At 40.9% G+C, this 27,439-nt stretch overlaps 1 protein-coding gene across 6 annotated transcripts in view; it reads right to left on the bottom strand.

Moving 5' to 3' along the window:
- The window catches only part of EVL (Enah/Vasp-like), a 125,710-nt gene that overhangs the window by 34,325 nt on the left and 63,946 nt on the right, over positions 1-27,439 (bottom strand). For all 6 annotated transcript variants that reach the window (XM_032691507.1, XM_032691509.1, XM_032691510.1 and 3 more), the window contains exon 3: positions 27,155-27,332. In XM_032691507.1, coding sequence (XP_032547398.1) covers positions 27,155-27,332 — 178 coding nt within the window. The remainder of the gene's footprint in view (positions 1-27,154; positions 27,333-27,439) is intronic.

Below are 27,439 nucleotides of genomic sequence, written 5' to 3'. Positions count from 1 at the left end.
GATTCTCTATCACATGAAGTTATTAAATCAGGACAGTGGTTTTTCTAAAGTACACCTTTTGAGCACAAACAGGGCATTATGTAAAGAATTTGGTAAAGAATTTGTGGTCAGAACACCCTAAGTTTGAACACAGAGGTTAGAGCAAGTAGCTTTAATGATCTCTTCTGACTCTAAAAGTCTAGGAATCTAGCATCATTGGTTATCAGCTTCTTTACACCAAAGATCTGCTTCACTCTTCTGGGAATCCATTAAAGCTTAAAAGCTTGCCAAGCGTAGAAAAAATTACCATTATATTTCCAACTGCTTTCCCCAGCATTTTACATTAATCATCCCCCTGGCCCGAAGCAAGCCTTGCCATTTTTCTTCTGAGCAGCTTAAGAAAGGAGCTTGGTTAGGCTGCTCTGCTGTTCCTCTCTGTGGCTCCTTATGGGCTCCCCCATGCCCATGAGTCTGCTCTCAGGTATTGCCAAGCCACCAAAGGATTTGGGAAGCTTTCCTTGCCCTTCCCTGACATTCTTTGAAAGTCTTGAATCTGGCACCACAATTCACAGTGATGACCAAGCAGAGCATACCAGGCCTACAAAGAGCTTGCAGATTTAAATGATAGCTGAAATAAGAATGGAATATCATTCATCATAAAGCTGAAAAACTAGCATAATACCACACTTCTCTTGCATGCAGAAGTGTCAAACAGGAGACAGGGCTCGCTGTCTGGCTGCCAAGGATGGGACCTGGTTGAAAACTCACTCTCTGCCCCCAGAACAAGCCCACCTGAGCCCCTGAGAAAGGTGAGCAATTCTGCATTGTGCTGATGAAGGTCTTAATCTACATGTCACCCAAGCTGAACTGCAAAACACGGCTGCCTGCCCTAGTTATCAAATGACCTGAAATTCAGCACGATCATCTGCCATAACAGCTGGTTCACTGACGAGAGAAACTCCTGCCTGGCTGCTGAACCAGAGCCAGCGTCGGGAGCCCAGGACCCGGCACGCACACCCTCCCACACCGAGATGCTGCTCCCACCCCCCTGCATGGCACAGCCTCAAAATGTCTTGGATTCTTTGAATTCTGAACACTGACTCCTTCCTCTACGTATTTATTTTTCATCTGTATCATTAAAAAGAGATTTCAGAGACCTGGTACTTCAAAGAGGCAGAAAATAATGAAACGTCCTTCCCGAGGAATTAAAATGAAGGTAAGGTTGGATCTTGTCAGTTTTCTTTCTTTCTACTTAGGGTGCCACATAAATAATAAAAAGCACTAAGAAATTTACTTCTTCTTACAGTAGCAACCTATATAGGAACATAGTACAAACATTAAAATGATTGTACAAGAGTAAAGTGCTCAACACAGGCAAAGTTAGGGAGCTAAATAACTTTGACAGATGCTACGAAGTCTTTTTTAGACGTGCCTCATGTTCAAACTGATACTTTCTGAAGTTACTTTGATCTACACCAAATTATATTTTCCTGTTTCATTGACAAAAAAATCATATTTGCATATTAGTAAACTTTTACAGTTTTATTAATGTGAAAGTTGATATTAGTGATATTTATTACTCCTTAATAATTAAATAAGCAGAATTAAATGTTTGTACTATATTTTAAGATAGTCACTTTTGCGCTTCTTCCCCAAACAGAAATGAAGAGTGAAACCTGTTATTGAAGACCAGCCCCTCAGCTGTTACTCCATCAAACCCAACAGACATCATTTCCTGCTAAATTGGATGTAGAAGATGGATGTTTTCTGTGTGGATCTGTCCTCTTGGGTAAATATATTCTCTCATTCCCTAGCTCAAATGGCAAATGAAGACTGCACATGTTCTTAGTCCTAGAAAGTCCAGTAAGTTCACATGGCTAACGTTGTGCCTAAGCAACATTTGTCCATTGATTTTCACACATGTACCTGGTTGTAGCTGTTGCTAGAGCTCATGTACGTAAGCAAGACTGAAGTCTGGACTGAACATATGCCTTATTCTCTGTGTTTACTTCAAGGTAGTCTTCAGAATCCTTTCTTTAGCGGAGGAAACATACTGTAAGTGTGAATACAACCATGCATATTTGATCAGGGACACATGGAAAGAAACTGAAATTGTATGGCACCAAGACTTTACATAAAGTATGCATGAACAAGCAGAGTAACTAATGTTAAATGTATGCTTGTATTTTTCTTGTTCTGCAGTCTTGCCTGCACATTAACGTGAATTAAACAAATTGAAACCCCACACTGAGTAACATCAGATCTAATTGCAGTGCAAAACGTTTCCCTAATGAATTTCAGTTCTCATATTGTCTCCTACAAATAGTGTTATCATGCTACTGAATAAAAGCAGATTACTAATATATATGGATATATATGGATAATTAATATTAAGCCAGTTATTTTGGCTAATTTATGAAAAAATAAATTTATGAAAATAAACATTTTTATCCATATTAATAACACTTTTACTTGGGGGCTACTGTCACTAATGCCTTAGTTTTATTTTTTGATGCTGTTTGCCAGGTGCTGACAAAGGCATGAATGAAGTTACTCCCCGTCCTAGACAGATCGTAATCTAGGCAAGTAAGTCTTGATTTTCTAATAAAGGGACTCCCATTTACGATGCAGGGACACCCTCCAGCTGTACTCCCATTAGCCAGAATCTTCCATCAGCCAGATGGGGAGGAGCACTGCCAAACCCTGAGCCTTGCGGTGTCCTGAGCCTTGATCTGTGAGACAGACACACAAAATACACCAGGGATGGCTCAATGAAACCAAAAAACAACACTGGGGCTGGCTGTGTGCTTTTGCAACCATAGCAAAATTCCTGTCTCTATCACAGTCCTTGCTTTCATCTCATGGAAGAAGGCAACAGTTAAGACATCTTATTAAATAGTCATATGCTTGCCTGATTTGGGATGATAGGCTTCAAGAGGCAGGTGGACCCAATTCTGCAAAGTGCTGAGCTCTGCATAAGAGGTGCCAGAACCTCCTGGCTTTGCAAGGAGTCAAGAGCGCGTTCCTGAGATGTGCTGAAGTCAGCACCTACTATATCAGTCCCACCACAAGTCCTCCTTATCATTCAACTTAATCCTATCTAGAATAGTTCTGGTATCTGGAGGATGTTGCTTAAGAGCCTTTACTTAAGCCCCTCTTTCATTCATTAGCTGTGCTGGAGCAGGGGCAGGAACACTGGTATGGGACAATTTAAAGTGTCCTGAAGGTTTACATTACTTTTGCACTTTCTTGGGCCATTTTTTAGACCCTTCTTTCCATGGTCAAAGCCAGATCAGCATAATTTTGCCTTATGATTTTTTTAAAAAGATGGTTTTTTTGGCTGCTAATAATAATACAATTAAGTTTATAATAAAAATTTCTGCAGCAAAATCTTATTCAGTCACACAGTCTTGAAGTGCTGCTCTGCAAACTACAGATAGGCTACTTGGGAAATGCCAGAGGAGGCTGGCTTTCAGCTCTAATGCAAAAGACAGTTAATTAAATGCTTTGCTAATAATAGTATCCTATGTTTGAAGAGATAAGCTCAATTACTTGTTGAATTTCAGTGGAGTTTTGCAGACGTGTCAACATATTCCTGATAGCTAACTCAGCTTCTGTTTAACAATACACTTTGCTCTCCTTTCTATTTCTCTGGTTTAGATGTATCATTAATGAACATGAAATGTCACTGATGGAAAGAAATAAACAAATCTGACATTTCTTATCTAAAACTCTATTACTACTTAAAAAATAACCTTCAAGTCAATACAATAATGGCAGAGACTCATTACACAAAACCCTCAAGAGAAGCCAATGGAAATCCTTCCACTGACTTAAGGAGAAACTAGACAACCTCTAGGATTGTTATCATCAAAATATATTTGCAATTTGCATGTAATCCGTGGACCCTAAAATACCGTGAAGTTCAATAGTTTCAACACATAATCAACACTACTTTGACCGTGAGCAGAGAAACTACAAGGCTCTTTGCTTCCCAGGTTCTTTGGGAAATGGGCAGTTTTCCCATTGTTGCAGCTGTTCTTAGATTAAGATACCAGACTTTTTACCCTTCACACTACATATTCTCAGAAAACACAGCTGTGATTTGGAGCCGTAGTATGCAGCCTAAATGAAAAGAAATATTTATTGTTCATGAAGCAATAATGCCAATTGTTTCATCTCCTTAGGGCCTACCCAACGCAGTGGGGCCATGTCAACGTGGCACAGCAGTCCAGGAAAGCGAGCTAGGTGCAGGGTAAGGACAGTACCCCACTGGCTGTGCTTTATTCCCGTGCTGACTTCTGCACTGAGCCTGGGAGATGCTGACTCCCCCGTGTTTTAAAAGGTGGAGCATAATATTGAAACTTTCGTATTTCGATGTTTTCACCCTGACAAGATGTTTTAACCGCTGGCTTGGAAGTAGGACAGCTGAGGTCGAAGGCAATATAACTCCTCTGTATCTAACTGACCTCAAGTCAGCTTTGCACCTGAAACACTGGGGCCAGCTCCAGACACTAACGCAAGAGAACTATTGACATAGAGCCATGATCAAGGGAGGAGATTCTTCCCCTCTACTTTACTCTTGTGAGACTCCAGCTGGACGTACTGTGTCCAGCTCTGGAGCCTGCAGAACATGAAAGACATGGCCCAGTTGGAATGAGTCCAGAGGAGGGCCATGAAGGTCATCCAAGGGCTGGAACACCTCTCCTACAAAGACATGCTGAGGGAGTTGGGGTTGTTCAGCCTGGAGAAAAGAAGGTTGTGAGACTTTATAGCACCTTCTAGTACCTAAGGGAACCTACAAGAGAGCTAGGGAGGGACTTCTTACAAGAGTGTAAAGTGACAGGACAAGAGAGAATGGCTTCAGACTGAAAGAGGGCCAGAGGAGTCACCTTGTTCGGCTCAGAGAAGGAAAGGCTGAGGACCAGTATCACTATGGTGCCAATGTTCAACTGGTTCATAATGGGAAAGGCACAGACCTGGAACAAGGGCCTGGCCATGTGGAGAAGTTTCCATCCCTGGTGATTTTCAAAACTCACTAGGACAAGGCCCTGAGCGACCTGATCAAATTCTGAATTTAGTCTTGCTTTAAACAGGTGTGCCTGGACCAGATGTTCTCCAGAGCCCCCTAAATTACTCTGCCTGAAAACACTGGGGAAATTAAGGAAGCAGGTCTCACTAGTATCCACAGCATATGGAAAGCAAATAAAGGAACTTCATCTGACCATGGTTTTTATTGCAAAATGAATTATCTGTTAATGCCCTGGGGTCCACTGAGCAGCTTCTAGATCTTAATTAAGGTACTTATTTCACAGATAATTCAGCATTTAATACTTAAATATACTTAATAATCTCCTAAATGCTTTCCTGAATTTGAACTCTGCTCTTACAAATGACTTTGTATGAAACAAGGATCGAGAAAGTAGAAGGAAGATGATGGCTTAGTATTAAAATTCCTAGCAGCACCAAACCCCTAAAAGACACAATGCTATTCTATAATTATGGCAAAGTAGTCCAAGCTAAGAGATTTATGTTCATTTAATAATAAATGATTTCACGAGACTGTGAGAACTAAGGAACTTTGACCTGGAACACTGTCTGCAGACTTCAAAATTTCTGAGTGAGGTTAAGTGAGCTAAATGATGACAACTCCTCCAGTGCTACTCTACTCTTCCTTTGTCAAGGTGGAGTTGTTCTAATTTGTGATTGCTCTTGTAATTAAAAGGAGATTTGGTACAGATAAGGGCCTCCTTCAAAACATCACTCATATTTGGAAAGGAAAAGAAAAATGCACAGTTAAAATGGATAGTGGTAAGAAAAGGAAAAGAGATACTAAGGAAACAAAGCAGCTAGCGGCTTAATGAAACTTGACTTTGAGCTGCATAAACACAGCTATGGCTTCTTGCAGAATTTCAGAAAATGCCCTGAGCACATGAAATGCTGTGGTTACCATGGCAATTTACATACAGTCGTACATCAGACAAATCCTATAGCTCTTTTCCAGTTTAAACTCCCAATTGAAAATATAGGATCAGCTACAAATCCCTTGTCCGCATTGGTGAGAGATTATTAATGTGAGTAGTTCCACAGGGGTCAGCTCAGGACCTGCGATGAGTGGCCACCCACACAGGGGGAGGGAGCAGCTGATGCTCTATACCTCCTCTCTGCCTGTTTAAAAAATGTGTGTGTGTGTATGCATAGCAAATCTCCTTCCTCTAAGGAATATGACTGAATACAACACAGAGCTGCTCTGTCTACCCCTGCCACCTCTTTGCATGACATCCTGTTCCATGGAAATGTACAGCAGCTTCTGTAAATCTCCATACTGCACTGCTGTCTCCAGGACCCATCACTGTTCACTGCATAGGCCGCCTGCCATCAGAAAATCATCTGTTGGTGCTTTGTGCCTGCCTGGATGCCCAGTGTGCTTAGCCTTGCCCAAGCCCTGCCTTGTCTGGGGCACAGATGTGACCAGCTGTGAGCATCCCTGCACAAAGGGTTGTGTATCAGTTCTGACCGGGATGGGGTTCACTTTCTTCATAGCATTCCATAGGCTGCCATGCTTCGGATTTCTGTCTGAACAATGAAGTGAGTTACACTCCCTTCTGGTTTCTGAAATTAGGGAGGGGGGCAACATGGTAAGGGAAGCTGGGGAACATCTGCCAAGCTGAAATGGCAGATGTCCTTCACCTCTCCCCTTGCGTGCCCTCCCAGCTGACTGTGGGTAACATTGCTGCCCATTTGAAGATGAACAAGGATGAGGTAAGCATGTGCCTGCTCAGAGAGGGGACACAGGGTCCGGGGCCAAGAATGGTGACAGCCAAGGAAGCAGGCATCCGCCATTGTGATGATGTTCCACTGATTTGGGTTTTCTGGGAGCCTGTCTGGATATGTCGCTGGCAGTGCTGGAGTCCAGGCATCTCCGCCTTGAACACCCCAAGCAGCCCTGCAAGAGCTTCAGAGAGGGTGCGTGCGAAAGACTCCGACTCAGGGACAACATAAGAGGAAAGAATCAATACATTGGGACATGCTCTGAAAGGATGAAAAGGCGAAAAAAAGAGATGTTATTCTCAGGTTCTACGCCCAGAGGGAAAGTAAGGAGCAAAACAGTGAATGGGTCATGGCTCTCAGCTGCCAGGGGCACTAATAGGGAGAGACAACAGGATGGGTGAAGGACTGCACTGGAGAGACTGCCCGGCTGCTGCAGATGTGGCTGCACTCAGGGAGAGGGATCTCAAATTGTCTCTCTCTTGAGAGTATCCTTCCTTGTGGTCTTTTTTCCTGATGGATAAACACACCACACACAGCTGTCATGCTGGTGCATGATGTCTTGAAGAATAAACAAAGGTGCGTTTGACTGAAGATGCGAATGACAAGAAATATCAAATTACAAGGAAACACAGAATCAAAAGTTCCCTTGATGATAAAGGTCTCTCTCTCCCTGTCAGAGATCACACTCTCCTCAGTAACAACCACAACCACTGAGGCTACAATTTCACTTGCAATGAAACACTTTTATAAGCTACTTCTTACCTGTGGTAACACAACCGTGCCCTGAGTGGTCCAGCTCATGTCAGGAGCACGCTGTGTAGACTTGCTGGAGACAAGGTCTCCTGGCTCATCTCCTTCCTGCCCTGGGGGTTTAGGAAACCTGGGACAGGAGTTGGCAGCACAGTGAGTCCTCTCCAAGCTCCTGATGCCAACACTTTGCTCTTTTGCACTGTGATACTACAACACCACTTGGGATCCTACCACAACAAAGTAGGCCAGCATGTGTTTAAACATAAATCTCTGAGCCCTCACATTTGACGACTGAAGCGGTCACTGCCACGCACACAGTCAGCTGCAGTCCTGAACCTGGGCTGCAGTGAACAGATAGAAGGGATGCATTTTAACAGCAGGCCTGGAAACATCATTCTATTGTGTTCCCACCGTAACAGTTGAAAATAATTAACTTTCAGAATACGGATGTCTGAAAGACTTTATGTTGCTTCTGTGCCAATGCACAAGGTGTTCTGTCAGACTTTCTCCACCTGCCATCTCTCACTGTCCTAAAAAAGGATCAAATGAAAGACAGGAATTTTTTCCCCTCAGTCTCTTTTCAATTCACCAGGAATCTTTCAGTATTATTTAGCAAATGAAATTATACTTCCCTCCCTCCTCCCCCCTCCAAATGGTGAATTTTAATTCAAATAAATCTTGGCAGAATAATAAATCTGTTTAAATGTTTTAATTTTTTTCTGAAACGTCTACTGTTTTAAGGATGATTGAATTGAAAGATTGGAAACCAAAGCCTATCCTTTCCTCATTGAAAAGGTTTGATTTGGAATAGGTGCATACATTTCTGCATCCTGACTAGCTGATGTACTTTGCTCACGTTTCCCATAAAAATAAGAATAAAAAAAAATTTTAAATCAACTACAACGAGAAATCAGGACAATCCACATGGCAGGTACTTCGGCTTCTGAGACCAACAGGGACAGATTTTTGGATGTACACTCTGGACCAGCCAGAGCCAGACGGAGAGCCAGGCTCTCAAAAAGGCAGACAGGGTTTGCTTTTGAAGGACATGGAACTCTTTTAACTCCCTGAGGCAGTGCAAAGTGCTGAGCTGCTCAGGACTTCTCAAATAGTTGCACAGCCATCACTTGCTCACTCCTGGACTGGACTTCCATCCAACTGGAATTTTAACAAGGGAGCAAAGGAAGAAAAAAACAAGAAAAGTTCCCCATCCTCTGCTAGTCCCCTCAGCAGCTACTTGCTCCATCCCATAAGACATTACATACACTTAAGCAACATTCTACACATACATGACCAAGCTGGCTTTAAATGGTACCACAGACTAAAGACATCTTTCCTCATTCTCAAGAAAGCACGAGGAGAGAAAATGCTGCTAGAGCCCACAGCAGTTCTGCTGCCTGCTCGCTACAAAAATATCAGAATATTCTAATAAACCAATTATTAAATGCAACTTGGACCATTAAACTTGCAGTATGCCTTTATTCTAAGATGGCACAACAAATCATCACCAATTCTCTTTGCTGAAATATGTCATCCTTTGTGTCTGGATCTTCTCAGAAAAAAAAAAGAAGAAATAAGCAAAAATAACACACTTTACAACTGGAAAATAACATAAAATATAGGTGTAATTGCATATCTGCTTTCTTTTATGCTGAAATTAATTTTCTAATGGCTCTATGAATCTCTTCACAAAGCTCAACTGCAAGAGAAAGGTGGAGGTGACCAGACAGGTCAGCTGAGTTAGCAAGTGGAGAAAGCCTTTCATGCGAGAAGCTTTAGAACAGGTCGTTCAGAAGAAAAACACACATTCTATGATCATCTCATGTATTACTCTCACTCTTCAATAGGAATAGGTAGCATTTTATAAACCTGTTAGTCTCAAAAGATTTGGCTTCCACCAAACACATAAATCAGAAGTGACGGCATAAAGTCAGTGTATTTTACAAAGGCCATCTAAGAGAAGCAGACCTGCAGGATCTACAATATAAAGCAACTGAGAAAAAAATGCAATTTCCTTTCTGGCTATCATGCAACAACTCAGAATTAATATCAGCTAACTTCTTCTGGATGTACAAATATTTTATCCCACTGTAGTCCTTCCAACCTTACCCATTCTATGATTCTGTAATCCCCTCTTTAAATCTTCCCAGGGAAAGTAATGACAGGTGCTTTAGCAACCATGTAGCTGTCTAAGTGATAGCTAACATTACTACACTTTAAATAAGAGTAGTTTAAAGATATAAACAGTTGAGGGCTACATCCAGTTTTTCTTTATTTTGAAGAAGTGATACTGAAAATCCCAGAGCAGATGCTCAAGGCAGGGCAGGGGTAGTGCCAAGTGCCTTGTAAATACCATAATCCATGATGGTTTTTCTTCCAATGAGTATTTGGGCTGATGGTAGCCCAATTCACTCCTTATAGATGACGCTGCTGAGCCAGCCAGACCAATATTTAAAAAAAAACCCACCTCCCAAGTGGCAGCATGAACAGAGACATTGACCAATCCTGTGGGTCAACTTAGACAGTCAGACAGTGTCCAAATGAGATGTTGGGGAAAAGCTGAAACCCAAACACAGATCCAGAGAAACCCAGTGTGACCAGGGACATCCTGTGGGATGAAGAACACTCTGGTGAAGAATGGGATGTCACCTCAAATCTGTCACAAAATCTCACGTCTCCTGAGGCTGGTTTGTGTCTCTGCTCAAAGAAGTGGTCATGTACCTGAGTTCCCCTAGAACACAAATCCTGGGATCAGGCAGACCATGAAGAGCCTGCAGCAGAAGATGGCTTCACCCCTTGCCCACAGCCCAAGTCACCCACCTGCCTGGCACAGTGGTGGGAATCGCGCCTGTCCGCAATCAAAGATTTGCTAAGCAGCATTTGAAATACCAACGTGGTGGATAAAACTTCTCAGTTTCAATGTTAGATATCACTTTGCAAGGGGTAGTACCTCTTGAAAGTTTAGAAAGTGCACATCTCAGATGGGGAGTGAGCATATGGGTATGGCATAGGAACGTGGGGCTCCACAGCAGCTGCCACAACAAAACCAGAAAACAGAAGCTCTTTTGAACCTCTCACTCAGGTCAGATGTCCTCTACAGCAATTCTTAGTTAGTTGGTGAGATGCGAAGGGTTTATTCACTCAACCCATTTTAGCAAAGCAGTTCTGAGGTCCAAGCTGATGTCTCTGAACAGCAGGTTGGGTTACTTGTGTCACTCCCTAGCCACCAACACCAGCTGTGTAGGTATTTACCTTTCACTATTTACGCCAAAGTAATAACATGATCACCTCACAAACAGAGAGGAAATTGTAACGTAGTATTAAAAATTTAGTAATAGAACCCTTTTAAACCCAAGACATCAGGGGCACCAAATATTCATGTCTTCTGTAATAACATGATGTATATTTAAAACATATTATTAGAGACAAGCATTACTTTATATTTAATAACTGGTTTGCTTTTTCACTATATTCCAATACATAAATACAAAGGCACCTGCTGAACAGTTTTTGTCAAAACTTGGTTGCTTTTGAAGGTTTTCCCTTAAAAGAAAGTTTAAAAATAAATCATCTTTTGCAACCCTCGCATGAAAAATTCTGTAAATTTTTTTTTATATATATTTCCAACATGTGCCGTGCTATATTAGAAGAGAATAATTATGTTCAGGTTTCTTGTCTACATGTTTGGGTTTACCAGCTCAGTGCTAATTTTCCTCAATATCTAGTGAAGGCCCCCTTGCTACATCCCTATTGCAAATACTCGTGGTAGCAGCACACCTCATCCCAGGATCATTTATATCTGTAGCAAGCGTAGGAGACCAGGCAAGAGCAATTCAGCAAAAGAACTGAGCCAAGGGATACCTATAAGACAGTTGTTTGGGTTTTAATCAATCATATTTGCTGAGATGAAAAACTGAGAAAGCAGCCATGAATAAACCTCAAGGGAATTCTGGGGAACAGATTCACAATATTGTGAAAAAGTGATACATTGACACTTTAAATAAAGATGTTGTGAAGTAGCAGGGTCACAACAGTCTCTTACTATCATCAGTCAGAACCAAAACAGCTCTGATCATGTTTATAAACCCTACACTGACTCACATTTGGGGATGTGGGAGCATTTGATCTCCTTTTCTAACACATTTTACCGGTGAGAGCTAGCCTCTCACTGAAATACCATGAAGCCTACTTCATACCATCAGGACATCCCATTACCCTCTGGCTGAACATTATTTTCACATTTTAATAATTCTTCTTGATGTGAAGTCCAACAGCTGAAAATCCACTTCCTTCACAGAAATTTTCTTTCCTTACTGAAATATTGCACAAGATAGCTTTTCCCTTAAAACACTTCCTCAGAAAATCCTCCTGCAGGAGACGAGGCTGAACTGGGCATGAGCAGGGGAGGGTCTGAATCCTAAAAAACAACATTGACAACTGGGACTTTGCAGCTCAGTGCACTCAGTTAGTACTGGAATACGTGGCCTGGAGGAGTTGTGGGTGCACCACCACTGGAAGTGTTCAAGGTCAGGCTGAATGGTGCTTTGAGCAACATGAGCTAGCAAAAGGTCATAGATTCATAGAACCATTTAGGTTGGAAAAGACCCTATCCTGGCTTCAGATGGAATAATTTTCTTCCTAATAGCTGGTACAGAGCTGTGTTTTGGATTCAGTATGAGAATAATGTAGATAACACACAGATGTTTTAGTTGTTGCTGAGCTGTGCTTCCCCTAAGTCAAGGACTTGCCAGTTTCCCATTATCTGCCAGCGAGGAGCTGCACAAGAAGCCGTGAGGGAACATGGCCCAGACAGCTGACCCTAACTGGACAAAGGGATATTCCCTTCCACAGAGTGTCATGGTCAGTACATAAACTGGAGGAGTTGACCGTGAGGGGGCCAATCACTGCCAGGGGACAGGTTGGGCATCTGTCAGTGGGTGGTGAGCAATTGTATTGCGCATCACATGTCTTTCTTGGGTCTTATTTCTCTCTTTTTGCTGTCTCTCTTTTAACTGCTGTTGTGATTATCACTATATTTTATTTCAATTATTAGACTGTTCTTATCTAAACCCATGTATTTTACCTTTATTCTGATTCTCCCCCCCATCCCACCAGGGGGTCAAACGAGCCAGCAGCTGCTAGACAGTACTTATGTTGCCAGCTGGGGTTAAATCATGACATACACTTCAGATCATCCGTGCAACTGTACACCTAACACTGCTGAGTCCACCACTAAACCATGTCCCTATGCGCCACATCTACACGTCTTTTAAATACCTCCAGGGATGGTGACTCCCACCAATTCCCTGGTCAGCCTGTTCCAATGCTTGATATCCCTGCACAGAGCAAGGGGGTTGGAAGGAATGATCTACTGAAATCCCCTCCTACCTAAACTATTCTATGATTCTATGAATAAAATCTCTGTATGTTCATATATTGTGTTGATGTTCAGTAGATTTTCAGGAAGAAATTAATGAAGTTTTTTACACTGCTGGGTGATGATCACTTTGTAGAAGGCTGGTGTGCTGGTTCCAGCTGGGATAGAGTTAATTTTCTTCACAGTAGATACTATGGGGCTATATTTTGGATTTGTGTTGGAAAGGATGTAGACAATACAGCGATGTTTAAGTTGTTGCAGAGCAGCACTTCCGCAGCGTCTTTTCTGCCTCTCACCCCATTCCACTAAAGAGCAGGTTGGGGGTGCAGAAGGAGCTGGGAGGGAACACAACAGGGACAGCTGACCCCCACTGACCCAAGGGATATTCCATACCGTATGGTGTCATGTTCACCAACAGAACTAGGGAGAAAGTTGGCCTGCAGAAGCTGCTTGAGGACTGGCTGGGCATGATCTGGTCGGTGCTGAGCAATGGTTTTTGTTTGTATCACTTGCCTTTCTTGAGTTTTCTTTCTCTCTCTTAGTCATCTTCCTCTTGATTAACTTTTTTTTTTTTGTTTTGAGAGATGGCTCTGCCAAGGCAATGCCACATGGTTTGCACTCTGTAACTGTGGGGATTGGGTGTGGCATGGGAAGCTAGATCCACCCTGTCTGCTGCCTGAGTCAGAGGAGATGAAGCACCATTCCCCGAGGGGATCAGTAACATTAAGGATATGCATCTTTGCTTTGTCTTATCAATTGTAAACTTTATTCCCTGTGGAGACAGAATGACCTTTAATTTCTTTGAAATACAAATCCATGTGAATATTGTGCATAATTCGCATATACAGTATGATATCTATTTTTATATCCATTCCAAATACAAAAGGATATTAATGTATGAGGGTAGGCACTTTCATCTGATAATATAAGATTTCACTGCAATTCAGCACAGAAACCCATCAGAAAATCTTGTGACTCTCATAACTGCTATCTGTGTTTAATTCACACAGAGAATGGCATAAAACCTTAATCTGACATGCAAATGAATATAAATCCTTAAATAATACTCTCTCTACATAGTCATCATTGTAAACGTGCCCTCATCTTTACCACCTGAAAATAAAGATCTACTCTGATAAGACAAAACCCTACCAATAAGTTCTGAAAGTCAGTTAATGAAAGACTTTAATGAAAGACAGTGTCATGACAAAGGGCTTTTTTCCCTTATCTCTGCAAGGCATTTCAAGCCCACAAGGTGCAGCTGTTAGCCCTCTTCTAGAGACAATTTCATGCTGAGGACTCCTGGCTATTGGATTGTTTGGCCAAATTACTATGATTTTGGGGATTTAATTCTTATGCCATGTTCTACAAGCCCTGCACACTGAGCCCTATAAAAATACACCACCTGATTCTTAGTGCTTCCAGAAGCATCTCCTTTCAGGAGAACTGCATATGTTGTGAAAAAATACAACCCCAAACCAGCAGTTTCTTCTTTTTTAGGCGGTGCACTATGAAGTCAGCTCAGACATTACACTTCAGGTTGAATTTTGGGTTTGTTCTTTTTTTGAAATTAAGTTATTGACTAAGTTATCGATAACATGACCAGAACACAAGTAAAAGCACTGGAAGACCATTGTACTACTGACAGGAAGAAAAAAAAAATGCTTTAAATCTTCTTGGGCCAACTCCCCCGTTGATAAACCCATTGCAGAGGACAAACCCCAAACAACTTGGGTCATGATGGCAGAAACCCTGGAGACTACAGTTCATCCTTAATTGTTCTCATATTAACAGGAACTTGCATGAGGGGCTGAACACTCTCCAGCTGAAAAAATGAAAGAAACTAAGATTTAACTGTAATTTCCGTGGGCACTGAGCTCAGTTAGAAAGCTGTGAGGAAAGCCTACGGAAAAAGGTTTCAAAATCTCCAACCAAGGTTAAACTGGAAAAAACAAACCCACCCAATTTTAAAGCACATACGTACAAGAAGACGAAGGCATGATCATCCCTTTCACAGAGTTGCAGAGCAATGGAAATGAAACCCACAAATCAGCTGATTAGCACAACAGACACTTTCAGAATGATTTGATATGATAAAAAACTCAAAAACCCTACTGTATCTGTTTCTCATGTAATATGAACAAATACTGGTTTAATTTATGGAGTGTGAAAGCTGACAATATGTTTTGCAGTTTTGTTTAAATAGCTAATGTTCTCACATTAGCTATAAATGAATTTTAACACTAAAAATAAATGTAATAAAAATAATGTGAAATCCAATAATTCAAGATACTGCTGACCAGGACTCATTGCTGCATTACTGTTTCTAGTGCAGATACAAAAAAAGAATTTTTGGTAAAATGTTGGGGTTAATTAAAAATTTATAAAAATTTAAGACAAGTTCTGAATTAGCACAGAAATGTATGGGATTTTGATTCTCATTAGAAGATATTTCTTTTCTTTAAAAATATCACAATGTTTCCTTTCATCTTTACAATAAAAATTTTTTAAATGTTTTTGTAATTTGCCTTGAATTTGAGCTTTAAAATGGAAACATAAAAGAATGTTTAGCTTGAATTCCTCTTTCTTTGAATCAGAAAGCTGAGGTTTTGTCATTGCCTTAATGATAACCAAATATGGTAACTTATATTATGTGTATTTGGAAATAAAAAGTGAACCAAAAGGTAATTTCAGAATGAAAAAAATTTAAGAATGACCTTCTTAGGAAGGTCAAAAGTTCCATTTTGATTTTAGTAAAATAAAAGGTACGACCAGATGTAACATGTTTCTGGGAAAAAGTTTCGGTTTCCGTTAAAAGAAAACCCTTGGAAACATTTTTCCCATCATGGCTGAAATGGTGACTTAAGCACCCGCCCCATGCCTGGCATAGACCTCTCAGGGAGTTGCCCAGGCGTGAGGCACCCTAAGAATGCTCCAGAAGAAACACACCTTTTGTGTGTTGTATCTGCAATTAAACTTCAGAAGCTGAAGAGACACCAGAATGAATATAAGCCATGGCAGTGAAATGCATGAGAAAAGCTGCCTGCAACACAGACTTTGGTGCAGCACTTGCATGTTCAGCCCCTGTCGATGCGCCCAACACACCAACGCTGACCTTTACAGCATGACCAAGGACACATCTCTGCACTGTTGAGGCTTTTACAATGGTTTCTCACTGTATCACTGTAAAAATAACTTCCTGTGTATTATGGCTTGCTGACCAAATTCCCTGCCCCCAACTCCAACAGCTCAATTCGTTTGCCTATAATGTTCTGCACCATTTGCAGTGTCAGGGAAAACATTATTTAAAAATACAGCGGTGTTGACAGATGTAACTGCAGTATAATGTGATGTAAGACAAGAAAAATATACAGCATGACACTAGTTGGCCAATTTCTGGACAAAGCAGTAAACTCTGATAAGCAATAGGAGGCGATTTGGGGGTGCACTCTCAGGATGATGAGATAATGCAAAGCCACCCAGGGGCAATCTCGTCTGTAAGAAAATCATTGCAATAACAGTCAAAAAAATGCAGTTACTCTGTGCTCATGTGAATGTTACAGCAGATAGCAAAAAAAGAAATCAAATGCCAGCTCGCCCAAAGAGCCATATATCTATTTTCAAGCTTTAGCTCTGAAGTGTAAATATTATATTCAGAATGATCAGAAAGGTCAGAGAGATGAGAAATTAAATAATCAACAGGAAGCACGAGGCATACTTCCATTTGGATCCTCATCTTTGTTACACTTTTCAAATCCCTCTTCCTTTCACAAATTAGGGGTAAATTACTCATTTTTCTGTCAGGAGTTTTGTTGCTGACTCTGCAGGAACAAAGCTTTCTCCTGGTGCCTTCTGCCTCCACTGCAGATCTGGAAACTTGTTCACACATTTAGCCACAAATCTCCAGAGTGCTGCAGGGAGCAGCTTGGATGCTGTTGTTGCCCTTTGGCTCCCTGCAGCCATCCACCTTTCCATCCCTGATCAAGGGTGCCCCTCCTGTAGCAGTGTGCATGCTAACTCTTGCCAGCCTTTGCATTAGATGTACCACCCTTGTTAGTCATCAGCAGCACTTAGTGATTTGGCAGGCTCTGGAGGACACCAAAAGGCTAGTCTCTTTTTGTCCAAGTTCAGTTAGGCTTGCTGTTCTGCTGATTCAGAGTGTTTCCTTTTGCATTTAGCAAGGATCCCATAAGATTTGCTGTCAAAAGCATCTTGAGAAGTGAAACTGAAATGTATGCATTTGTAAATGATGAAGGAGAACCCAAGGACCCAGATTCAAATGTAGAGAGTAATTTCTATTGTGGATGTCAATTATTCCAAAAAAAAAAAGAAAAAACATATATTCCATAAACTAAAACACCTTAGAAGTGACATCTGTTAAATCTCAGGAGAATCCATATTCAAATGGATTTCTGGCAATATCCAACCTTCTGAATGGCCTCCTGCTCCTGACCAGACCAGCACACAGGTACCTGCAGTCTTGCTCCTCGCTCTGCCACGCTCCAGGAAATGCATAATTTCTTCACAAGAATGTGCAGTTCACATTTAACAAGTTCAAACAGTCAAAAGACGCGATAACTTCAATGACTCGTGACCCCAAGTTTATTTTTAAAGGTTGGAAAAAAGCCAAGACACTTCTCAATCCACCTCTTGGAGCGTGCTGTCTCACACAGATGATGTTCTCACAGCTTTCCAGGCGCTGCACTAACCACCAGAGGGAGTACCTGGAAACCAGCGCTAAAGGAAACGAATTAAAATTGATGTTTTCTATAGAGCTCTCCAGAATACTAATCAAGACCAACAGATAAAGCAATCCATGCAAATCTGATTGACAGTTATTGCTTGGCAGGGTTTGGCTATTTTGTCAGTAGAAGTGGAGCAGAATTTTAAGTGCACCTTCAAGACCTGAGTCACGCTGTCTCCAGCTCAGTTGTGCAGCTGAGCACGTACAAGGGCAAAGGCTGGATGCCTTGGGAACTAAAATCACCTATCAGCAGATTGCTTCCTTCCTGAACTGCAGGATGACACGATACTGTTCCATTCTATCACACTTGCAGTTTGCTCCCTGCTGTGTGGCAGGGACTGTGCAGCTTGCCGGGCCACCAGCCAGCAGCGCAGGACTACACACTCATCACCTCCAGGTGAGCCCTCCTTGCTCTGTGGCATGGAAAGGAAACCGTACAATTACTGTAAACTAGATGCCTAGCATTTAAATGGCTGAAGTTCAGCTAAATGAATCCCATTTTCAGCTGTATTGCTTCATTCGGATTAACCGGAGAAATTACAACAGTCATTGCCATAAGGGTCTGAGATTCTGCTTGCAGAATGCCACACAACCTACAGCTTTCGAGTCCCTGACTTGGTGAAAAATAAGATGCTGGGAGACCGCACAGAGTCACCGGAGAAGGCCATTAATAGACTTTCTGTGAGCTTCCCAGGGATTACCAGCCAGCAGCAGAAGCTGCTCTACATACTTTGCTGGCAGCGGCATATGGCGATTCACTCGGTGGCTGGAATTAAGCAGACTTTCCCCTCAGCTGAGCCTGCTGCCAGAGAGGGTCGCAGAGCTGTGCCCCACCTCCTCAGCTGCACCACTGACTGTCCCCACGCAGTCCTCTGGTCCTAAACACTGTGTGTTTTGACCAGAAACACGTTTCTAGTGAATGTTTTTTGCTCAGTGAACCACGGAACATAACGAAAGCAGAGTTTAAAGACAAAATTCAAAATAGTACCAATTTTATTTTGATTATGTGTGAAAAATCCTCTCAGCCCAGCAACTTATTCTTGATTTCTACCTATATATGTATAAATTTCTTCACGAATTCACTTCTGGTATAAAATCCAAAAATTTGCATGCACAAAACCCATCTGTTTGCAGAGCTCAGGCAGTTAGAAAAGTGATAATGTGATGTGTGTTGCTCATGTGAACACACACATAAGGATATGCACAACACACACGAATTCCTGTGAGTTCTCTGTAACTGTCACAGGGAAATCCACAGGAGCATCACTAAAAACACAGCTTATGCGCATTATATTCCAGATCCCTGATTTATTATTATTAAACTAGAGGTGTAATTATCATTGTAGTTAATAATTAATTACATGATAATTAGAAATCATTAATTCATTAATTAGAAAGTTTGGAAGAAGATCATAGCAAAATTGTCAGGAACCAAAGAAGCATTCTTAGCAGCAATCCTTTACAGTCAGTGATGAAAAAGAGATGAAAAATGAGATGAATTTTGCCTTTAGAGACACCTAAAATACATAACTGACTGTCCCAGGAGCATCTGATACTGTTCCTATGTTTCTACTCCTGTTAACAGGAGGATCATGGTCACACAATTATTACTTGTTAGGAGTGGGATCACAGCTAGGGGAGTATGTGCGTTACTGTGTGAAGACAAACTATTACAAGATCTGGTTCTTAGCTGGGAATGCAGAAAGTCTTCTAAATAAAAAAAAGAACCAAGTTTCTTGCCAGCTCAGCAGCTAAGGCCGGGTGGGATGGGGCTTTGAGCAACCTGGTCTAGTGAAAGGTGTCCCTGCCCATGGCAGGGCAATTGGAACTGTATGATCTTTAAGGTCCCTTCCAACCCAAACCATTCTGTGATAATAACCAAAACCTATCTTAACCCCTACACATTTGTGTGTCTCTGTTCAAGTTAAATGCTGATAAAAAATTAGCTAGTACCCAACAATTACATAGGGTACCTGTGAACACTATAAAATAAGTAATTGTGGGAGGGGGCTAACACTACAATTAGACAACGTTATCATTATCAGAATGTGCTATTTCTGCAAGATGATTCAAAATGAATACAATGCTTATTCCTGTGTTATGTATATTCAGATACTTATTAATGCTGTAGAAAGCTGGAGATGTCACTTTTTGTACAATCTCTTGTAAGTTTCTGCAGTTCACTTTTCCAAAAATAAAGAGCATTTGGAGAAGCACAGCACCATTGTAAAATTAAGTCTAGTCTGGCTGATTCAAGCTTGGAGAACCTGTCAACATCTATCACTCTTTGCAAACCTGCATCTGTGTAACTACCACCGCAACACACTGCCTGGTCATTTTTTCGTTTGTTTAAGAATGAGGCCATCCATCACAGTATTTAGAAAAGTCTACTTACTTTCAATATTCTTTTTCCTCTTCTAGTGGTAAAAATTCCACAGAATGTTCTTCTAGACTTATTCTGTGACATTATATGTTATGAACTATGCCAATATTTGGCTCTAAAGACAGTGTGAATCAATCCAAAGAGTGGGGTGAGATATCAGTGTATGTGCAGAGGTAAACAGAGTACTGTTCTGTGTGGAATTACAGCACCTCTAATTCATGTAGGGTCTGAAAAGGAAGACAAACTCCCTTAAAAAAGCAATTCGTGTTCTGACACAAAGTCATTTTATTGTTATTTTAGGGAACACCCCAGCACATCAAGTATCAAAGCACTTTAAGAGTAACAGAAAATGAACACAAAACTGAAAGAAGGTTTGTGAAAAAATCAAATCTCTTCCAAGAAGCAATTTCTCTTTCATTGAAAGAAATCAGATAATCAATAAATCGATGTCCCATAGACTGTAACTGGTGAGCAAAACAAAATGCACTGAGACTCAACATGCCAAAGGATGGCATTGGAAAAGGTAAAGAGAAAAATACTGTTCTCATCACAAAAAGCCATTTGTTCTTAATATGCTTCAGATTTTTAAAGAGCTGTGGACTCTAAGCACAGACTAGGGGCAGGAGCTTAGAAGGTAGTGAGGCGTAAACCCACCCCTTTGCTCTCTGCCTGTGCAGAGCAGAGGGGCAGGGGCAGGGCAGAGCCCACCACTGCCCACCTGAGGAGCTGAGCCTGAGGGTGCTGGCAGTGCACTGCTGGCATAGGCTGAGGGCAGGTACTCCTTCTCCTGCCATGTCCCTGGGGAGAGGAGAGGAAGGAAAGGAGGAAGAGTGACACAGAGCTGCTCCTGAGTCACAGCATCTCCTGGCGCAAACCAGCTTTTGCACTTTTGCTCAAGGCTGAGCTCCACTCACAGCCATTGGCTGACATAGGACATGATGTATATACAGTCCAGACTAACCCCCAAAAAGAAGCCCTTGCTGATGAAGGGGTGTATTCAGCAAGCAAACACCCTATAAATGGTCTCCAAATGAATACCAGCCAAAATCCGGCCTACACTGCTTGCACATAAATTACTAGACTTCTTAAATTTTGATAATTACTTTTTTTTCCTAAGTGAATATATTCTTCTGCCACTTATTGTAGTCTAGTGAAAAAGCCACATTGAATCTCCTACCACTGAGCTCTGGGAACTTTGCCAGTTTGCACCATTTTCAGAAGAACAAGGGTTTGAAGGCAATGGTGCTAGGGAATCTTGCTAGCACAAGTCTTTGCTCTCAACGTGTGCAAGTCTCTCTTAAATCTTTCAACAATTCTTTTTCCTACACACAGTTTCCTTCCTGAAGTGGTTTTCATTTAGTGGAGAAGAATTCAGCACAGCAAAAAACATCAGGAAGAGACTCAAGAGCCATTAGATTTATTATGCTCTTCAAAGAACAGAGGCACCTTTTGTTGTTCTAGACGTTCGACAGCAGCTCCGGCGCTGCTGCTGCTGCTTTGAGCAGGGATACAATAGAGTCCTGCAGGAAAGTGGCTAAGATGTGTACAAGCAACATGTCACGGGTTTTTATTTGCATATCGTTTGGAGAGCACTTCAGTGCCCTGGAAAACTTTCTGCCATGGATCCCTACCATCTGAGGGACTGAAAAACTGAATTGAAAAAATGCCTACTTCTATAGAGCAGAATAATTAAATAACAGTTTGATACTTCCTGACAGATGAATAATAGCAATTATATTTACAGTTCTAACACTGAAAGGAGTCTGTAATCCCAGTTTATCTATTCATGAATGAAGCAATTCACCTCCTGTGCTCCAGTCAGACAGAGCCAAGCTAACACAGAAGACTAACCAATTTTATTCACTGCTTCTTCTGGCTGGGCCAACTTCTTCCAGTTCTGGTTTTAAGCATGATTCTCTTAATGTGAAGTGTACCCAGGTTCTTAGAAATGTCATATATTCAACTTAGGAAACCGAGGTTAACCTGAGAAGAGGACATTTGAGCAGGCAGGGGAAGCTTGCAAGGTAAGTGCCTTTATTCCAGGTGGAGAAATTGTTTAAGAAAGATGGGCAGTGGGCTTATATGAGGACTGTCATCCCCACCAGCACAGTAAGAAAACACCTTGGGAGCTAGACATGATGAGTGCTCCTGTGGGCCGAGCTGATGTTTTTCAGCTGGGTTCACAAGGGACTCTTGCTCTCAGAGGGTCAAAAATGCTGTGGGGCACTGGCTAGGGGGTGCCCTTCACTGGTTGCTCAATAAATTCACCCCTGGTTTGCTGGTAACAGCTCATCTCTGTCCAGTTTGCAAAGTATGAATTTATTTCTATAGTAAGCAATATACTGAAAGATTATGTATAAGTCAGGTGAATTTTTTTGGAACAGTTCCAGTGATAAAGCAATGCAGCAGACGAAAGGAAAAAGCTCATCATCTTATTTGAATTTTCCCTCCCTCTTCATTGACTTACAAAGCACAGCAATTTAGAACAGAAACTGCCCTATCTGCAGAGCCTTTCTGAGCTTCTAAAGTTAATACTGAAACCGGGGTAGGCATGAGGCTGGAAAAACTGTGTTTCTCTAAACCTTTCTCTGGCGTTTTTGAAAGACATCAATCAGAAAAGATTCTTTCCCCCGGGAAAGCTTTGTTTTTTAAAGAAGCAAAAGTGCTTTGTATTTTTCACATGCACCCAATTAACCATTGCCTGAGGGCTGCTAGTTTGGCTAGCACTAGGTGTCTGACCACATGGATCATATTTACACCAGCGAGTTCAAAAGTTTGTTACTTACAAATTCTCTATGACTAAACTATAAATAGGAACAACTTGTGGAATGACTTGGCTCAAAGACCTGAAGCAGGATGCACGCATACAGTTCTGCAGTGCCTATGGAATAAGAAGTTACACGTGCCTTTACATGTTATTAGCACACTTAAAAGTACAATGTGCACAGAATATACCATCTTTGTGCTTTATAATCTGCACCAACACACCTGATAGCAGGGGAAACAAGTCTGCAGCACAGTATGCAAAGCATCTTGCATGGGGCACAGATCCCTTCACACCAGTATGGTTTTGGAACCAGCTGGCTGCGAGTGGGCATTGTGTTCTCTGGTGGGTCCCTTCCATTATTGATGAGTGATTTTATGTATTATGCAGCACTGTAATGAAGATGCAGTCTTTTGTCTTCCCACACTGTGTCCCTCTGTGGTGCTGGGAAGTCTTGGGGCAATATTATCAAATAAAACAGGCACTGCACTGTAGAAGATGAATTCAACTGACTGAGTTTCCCAGCAGTTACACTTTGGTGCCACTGAAAAACCGAGAGACATGGCACTAGTTGGAAAAATTCTAATGAAAAATGAACTAAATATAACATTAGAAAAATGTATTAAAAACCTGTGTAGACTTTCATCTGAAATCCAGTGCACTGTAATCTTCACACACATCCTTCACTGATAGAAATCTTGCAAATACTTAGGGCATCTAACTAAGAGAGAGAATGTATGCTATATTCTGCCAGTTTATCTGCTGTTTGATGAATCAATGCTTTATTCTGTTATTTATCCCCTTATTTTGGTGAGATCAAAGTGCTTTCCAAGGAACTTCCTCTCAGCAATACAGAAATGCTGTCACTTCTGTACAAGGCTAAAAGCAGAATGACTGAAGGAATGGAAAAATATCTCAAACTCAGAAGAACTTCATAAAATACAACTTATGGGAAAGGTGGCTAGAGAAATACCTGTCAAATAATCCTCAGTGGTGGAAAACAAAAGCCAGCAGATCTTCTAATGAGAAGAAGAGGGTGAAGAGCAATCCTTCTCACTACCAAAATATTCTCCCTGCAGAGTTAAGGCTGGGTCTGCGAAGCATCATGTGGGGAGGCATGGGGCTGAACTCTGCACCTTCCATGACCTGAGTCTGTATTGTGTGGTCTTTAAGACACTTAGAACATTATTAATTGCTTTCTTACAAGAAATAAACAAATAAATATATCACTAATAATTTCCTTCAAACCTCTCTCCTACCATTTCATGCTTTCCTCCAACTTCTCCCTTAGTCAGAAAAGGAAGCTGACCTCTAACTATGATTAACTCAGCAATAGAGCCCTCTGCTTAAGGCAAGTTTCTCTTGTGAGGAGGAGGGACAGTACAGTAATTCTCATCACTTGTTCATAACTGTACGTTCATTTAAAGTGACCCAGTAATGTGAAAGTCAGCACTACCTAAAAATTATTTCCAACTCCCCAAAACTGCTATAATTTTCTTAAACTAATTCACCACTCAAAACCCCACACCATTGCTTTGTGCCAAGACTAGTTATTTTCCCAAAAGTTACAGATCCTGACTCCATGTCTGCTGAAGATATGATGCAGTCTCACATTTTCTGCTGTAGTCTACCATGATTAATTTTAGTTTATGGAAGTGGGTGGTAGAATGAAGGGAGAAGCAGCCATGGAAGCCAGAATCTATTCAACTACGGGAAGATCAGAAGTTCCTAAACATAATAATGTCTCAGCAGGGAATATATGAAAAAACTAAACATTAGAAATAGCACATCCCAAGCAGTGCACATAGCATATTTCAAGCTGTAGAGTTAGCAGATAGGGTGTGCTGTCCTATGAATGTGCCAGAGGGAATCTCTGTTTAACACTGTGGTTTTGGTAGAGCATTTTATTAGTGTGTGGAGCAGTTCTGTGAATACAAATGCACCCTTTAAAGCTGCTATCCATCTGCATAAGCACATGAGCAACTTTAACACATGGATGCGCAGATATAATAAATGCATTTTTTTCCTAATGGTTTTTCCATATGAAAAAGAAGACTCTAATGCAGTATGCAGGCAGCAGAATGGATGGAGTATGCAGGCAGTGGCTGTGCCTGAAAAGATACATGGATATGTGTGTTTCTGTGAATTCCTATTTGCATTAATTCATACTCACAAATATATACAGGAGCCTGGAAGAGCAGACCTGAAAAAACGTCTTATACCTTATATCCATTATGGACTTTTGCTGTCAACTTGCATGCTGAGATCATTGCAATAACTGGGAAACTTATGATGACATAAAAGTCCTCAATATAATCTATTATCAATCTGTAGATAATATAAATAAAAAAGAAATATTTATAGAAATAAATTTCATAAATAAATTATAGAAATAAATTTCATAATTAAAAAGAATGAATAAAAATGAGTATTTGAGGAATTTGTTTCATAGAATCAGAGATTTTTTAAAAAAACCTCAAATGCTGAAATTATCTTTAAACCAAATTTCAGTTTTTGATAAGCTCAGCTGTAAAGAATGGGACGACTGGAAATCTTTGAAACTTCTAACACTTTATGTATGAGAGAAAAGGGGTTGTTGAAGACAGAATATTTACCAGACCATTTGTTTTTACAGAAAAGAAAGTAGGAAATTTTTTCATCTGTGACCCAATTCATGTCTGTGTATGTGACAACTACGAACTCTAAACGCAACCTCTTCAGCATAGGCTGCATCTTAAATCTGTAAAGGATCTAAAGCACCCTTTGGTGCACTAAGTAAATAAATACCCCAAAAAATGCAAAATGCAAATTATTATTTGCTGTATATTCATAAACTTCTCAGAAATTTAATAGGCTTTCAAGTACGCAAAAATACTTTCTTAAAATACCTCTTGTTCTTTGCTAAGAGTAGCTAACATAATTAAAGTATCAACCATAAGACAGTTTCTTTCATTTTAGCCTATGTGCAATAAATTCTCATCCTGAGCCCTGTGTTTCCAAAAGGTACCTCCCTGAAACAACATCAAAATCCTGCAAAAACCTCACTCCCTTTGACAGGAAGAGACAGATGGGGAAAAAAACCCAACCCAAACTTAAGGACTTTCAGAAGAAAGGTAGAATCATCACAGGCATTAAACTAATCACTACACCAAGACCACAGTCAAAGTATCCAAATTCGGAGTCTTATCTGGTGGTCTACAGGGGCTGAGAGCATCTGAGCAGCCAAAGAGCTTTGTACTCTGCAGATTTGCATAAATTTAGGACTGCTGAATCTTGGCCAGATTTCCTCATGAAGTCTCCTGCTGTGGCACAACTACAGCTGAAAATGTTCAATCTGAAGAAAGCAGGATTAAGTCCTCAGTATTTCCAAATATAGCTCAGAATTTAAAATACTTCTTGATTTTTGATGACTTTTGCATTTTTCAGCTTAATAGGTCAGAAATAGCAGAATAAAAAATATGAACTTTTATATTACAAATATACCTTTTAGTAAGACATATTTGTGCATTGAAGGTTGTCAGGCGACAACCTCTCTCTAAAGAGCTGCTGTCCATCGCCAGTGAACACTGCAGTGAAACCCGGATGGCAGCAGGTGATGTAAACCTTGACTCACTGTGTTTGCAAAAGGAAAATAGGGCTGTGGTGTGTATTTTACAGGGAAAAAAAAGACACCACACAAGGACTGCTCTGTTCCCAGCCCAGGAGCTGCAGAGAGGTCATGAGCGTGTACTGAGGGCAGTACTTCATCCAGATACCACAGACCAGAAACTGGTTTCCACTGAGAAACCAGGATGTTATTTTGGGCCCTTCTCAAGCTAGTGCAATGACAAATTCTCAGAACAGCAAACTTTACCACAAATTTTTTCTGCAGTCAATGTAGTATTGAGGGATATCAATCAACGACCGGAGCACAAGCCTTTACATTTTACCTTCTGAAATAATCAAGGTGTCACACATTCCTCTTTTTGAAAGCTGATGCATTGGCTGGAGCTGACATTCAACACACTGGAAATACCAGCTCCAAGTTCTATCTTATAAAATGTTGCTAATTTTGCTCTAGCTTCTGTTTATTTAAAGTTATATTCTGCCTTTTTACATGTAACACATATACAGATCCACATAAATCAGTGTGCCTACCTGCCTGCTGAGGCATTCCCAAATAACTATGGTGAGTTAAGGCACCATGAAAAATGAGAAGGAATGGAAACAAAACCTGAAAACATGTACAATTTATACTACAGCAAATGCTGATCTAAAGGCTGTCTACCAGAGGTTAAGTTTTTTTATTATAACATGTTTTATAATGGCATACTATCCAATACAACTGCACTAGGTGATTGATAACAAACATTGTAAAATGTCACAGATTAATACAGATTCATTTACCTCCATCTTGTGAGTTCATGATATTCAGAGCAAACAGCATTGCATTGGAGAATGTGGTAGCCTCTTCTTTGCTTGCAAAATTCAAGCCATAGACCTGCCGTGCGTCGCGCCATTGATGAAAGGTAGGTGTTGCTTGATTGTACTTCAATCCTTTCACAATTGAGTAATTAATCACTACCTGTGGTTTGAAAGAGAGGGATAAGGATTAAAAATAGTTCTGTTTACAGTGGGGAAAAAAACACCCAACCCTTGTGTAAAGGTTAACTAAATTGGTAGAGGCAGTTC

This window comes from Chiroxiphia lanceolata, chromosome 6, assembly GCF_009829145.1.
Source record: "Chiroxiphia lanceolata isolate bChiLan1 chromosome 6, bChiLan1.pri, whole genome shotgun sequence".
Lineage (NCBI taxonomy): Eukaryota > Metazoa > Chordata > Aves > Passeriformes > Pipridae > Chiroxiphia > Chiroxiphia lanceolata.
The sequence above is the reverse complement of the archived record's forward strand: the minus strand, read 5'-3'. Positions and strand labels throughout refer to the sequence as shown.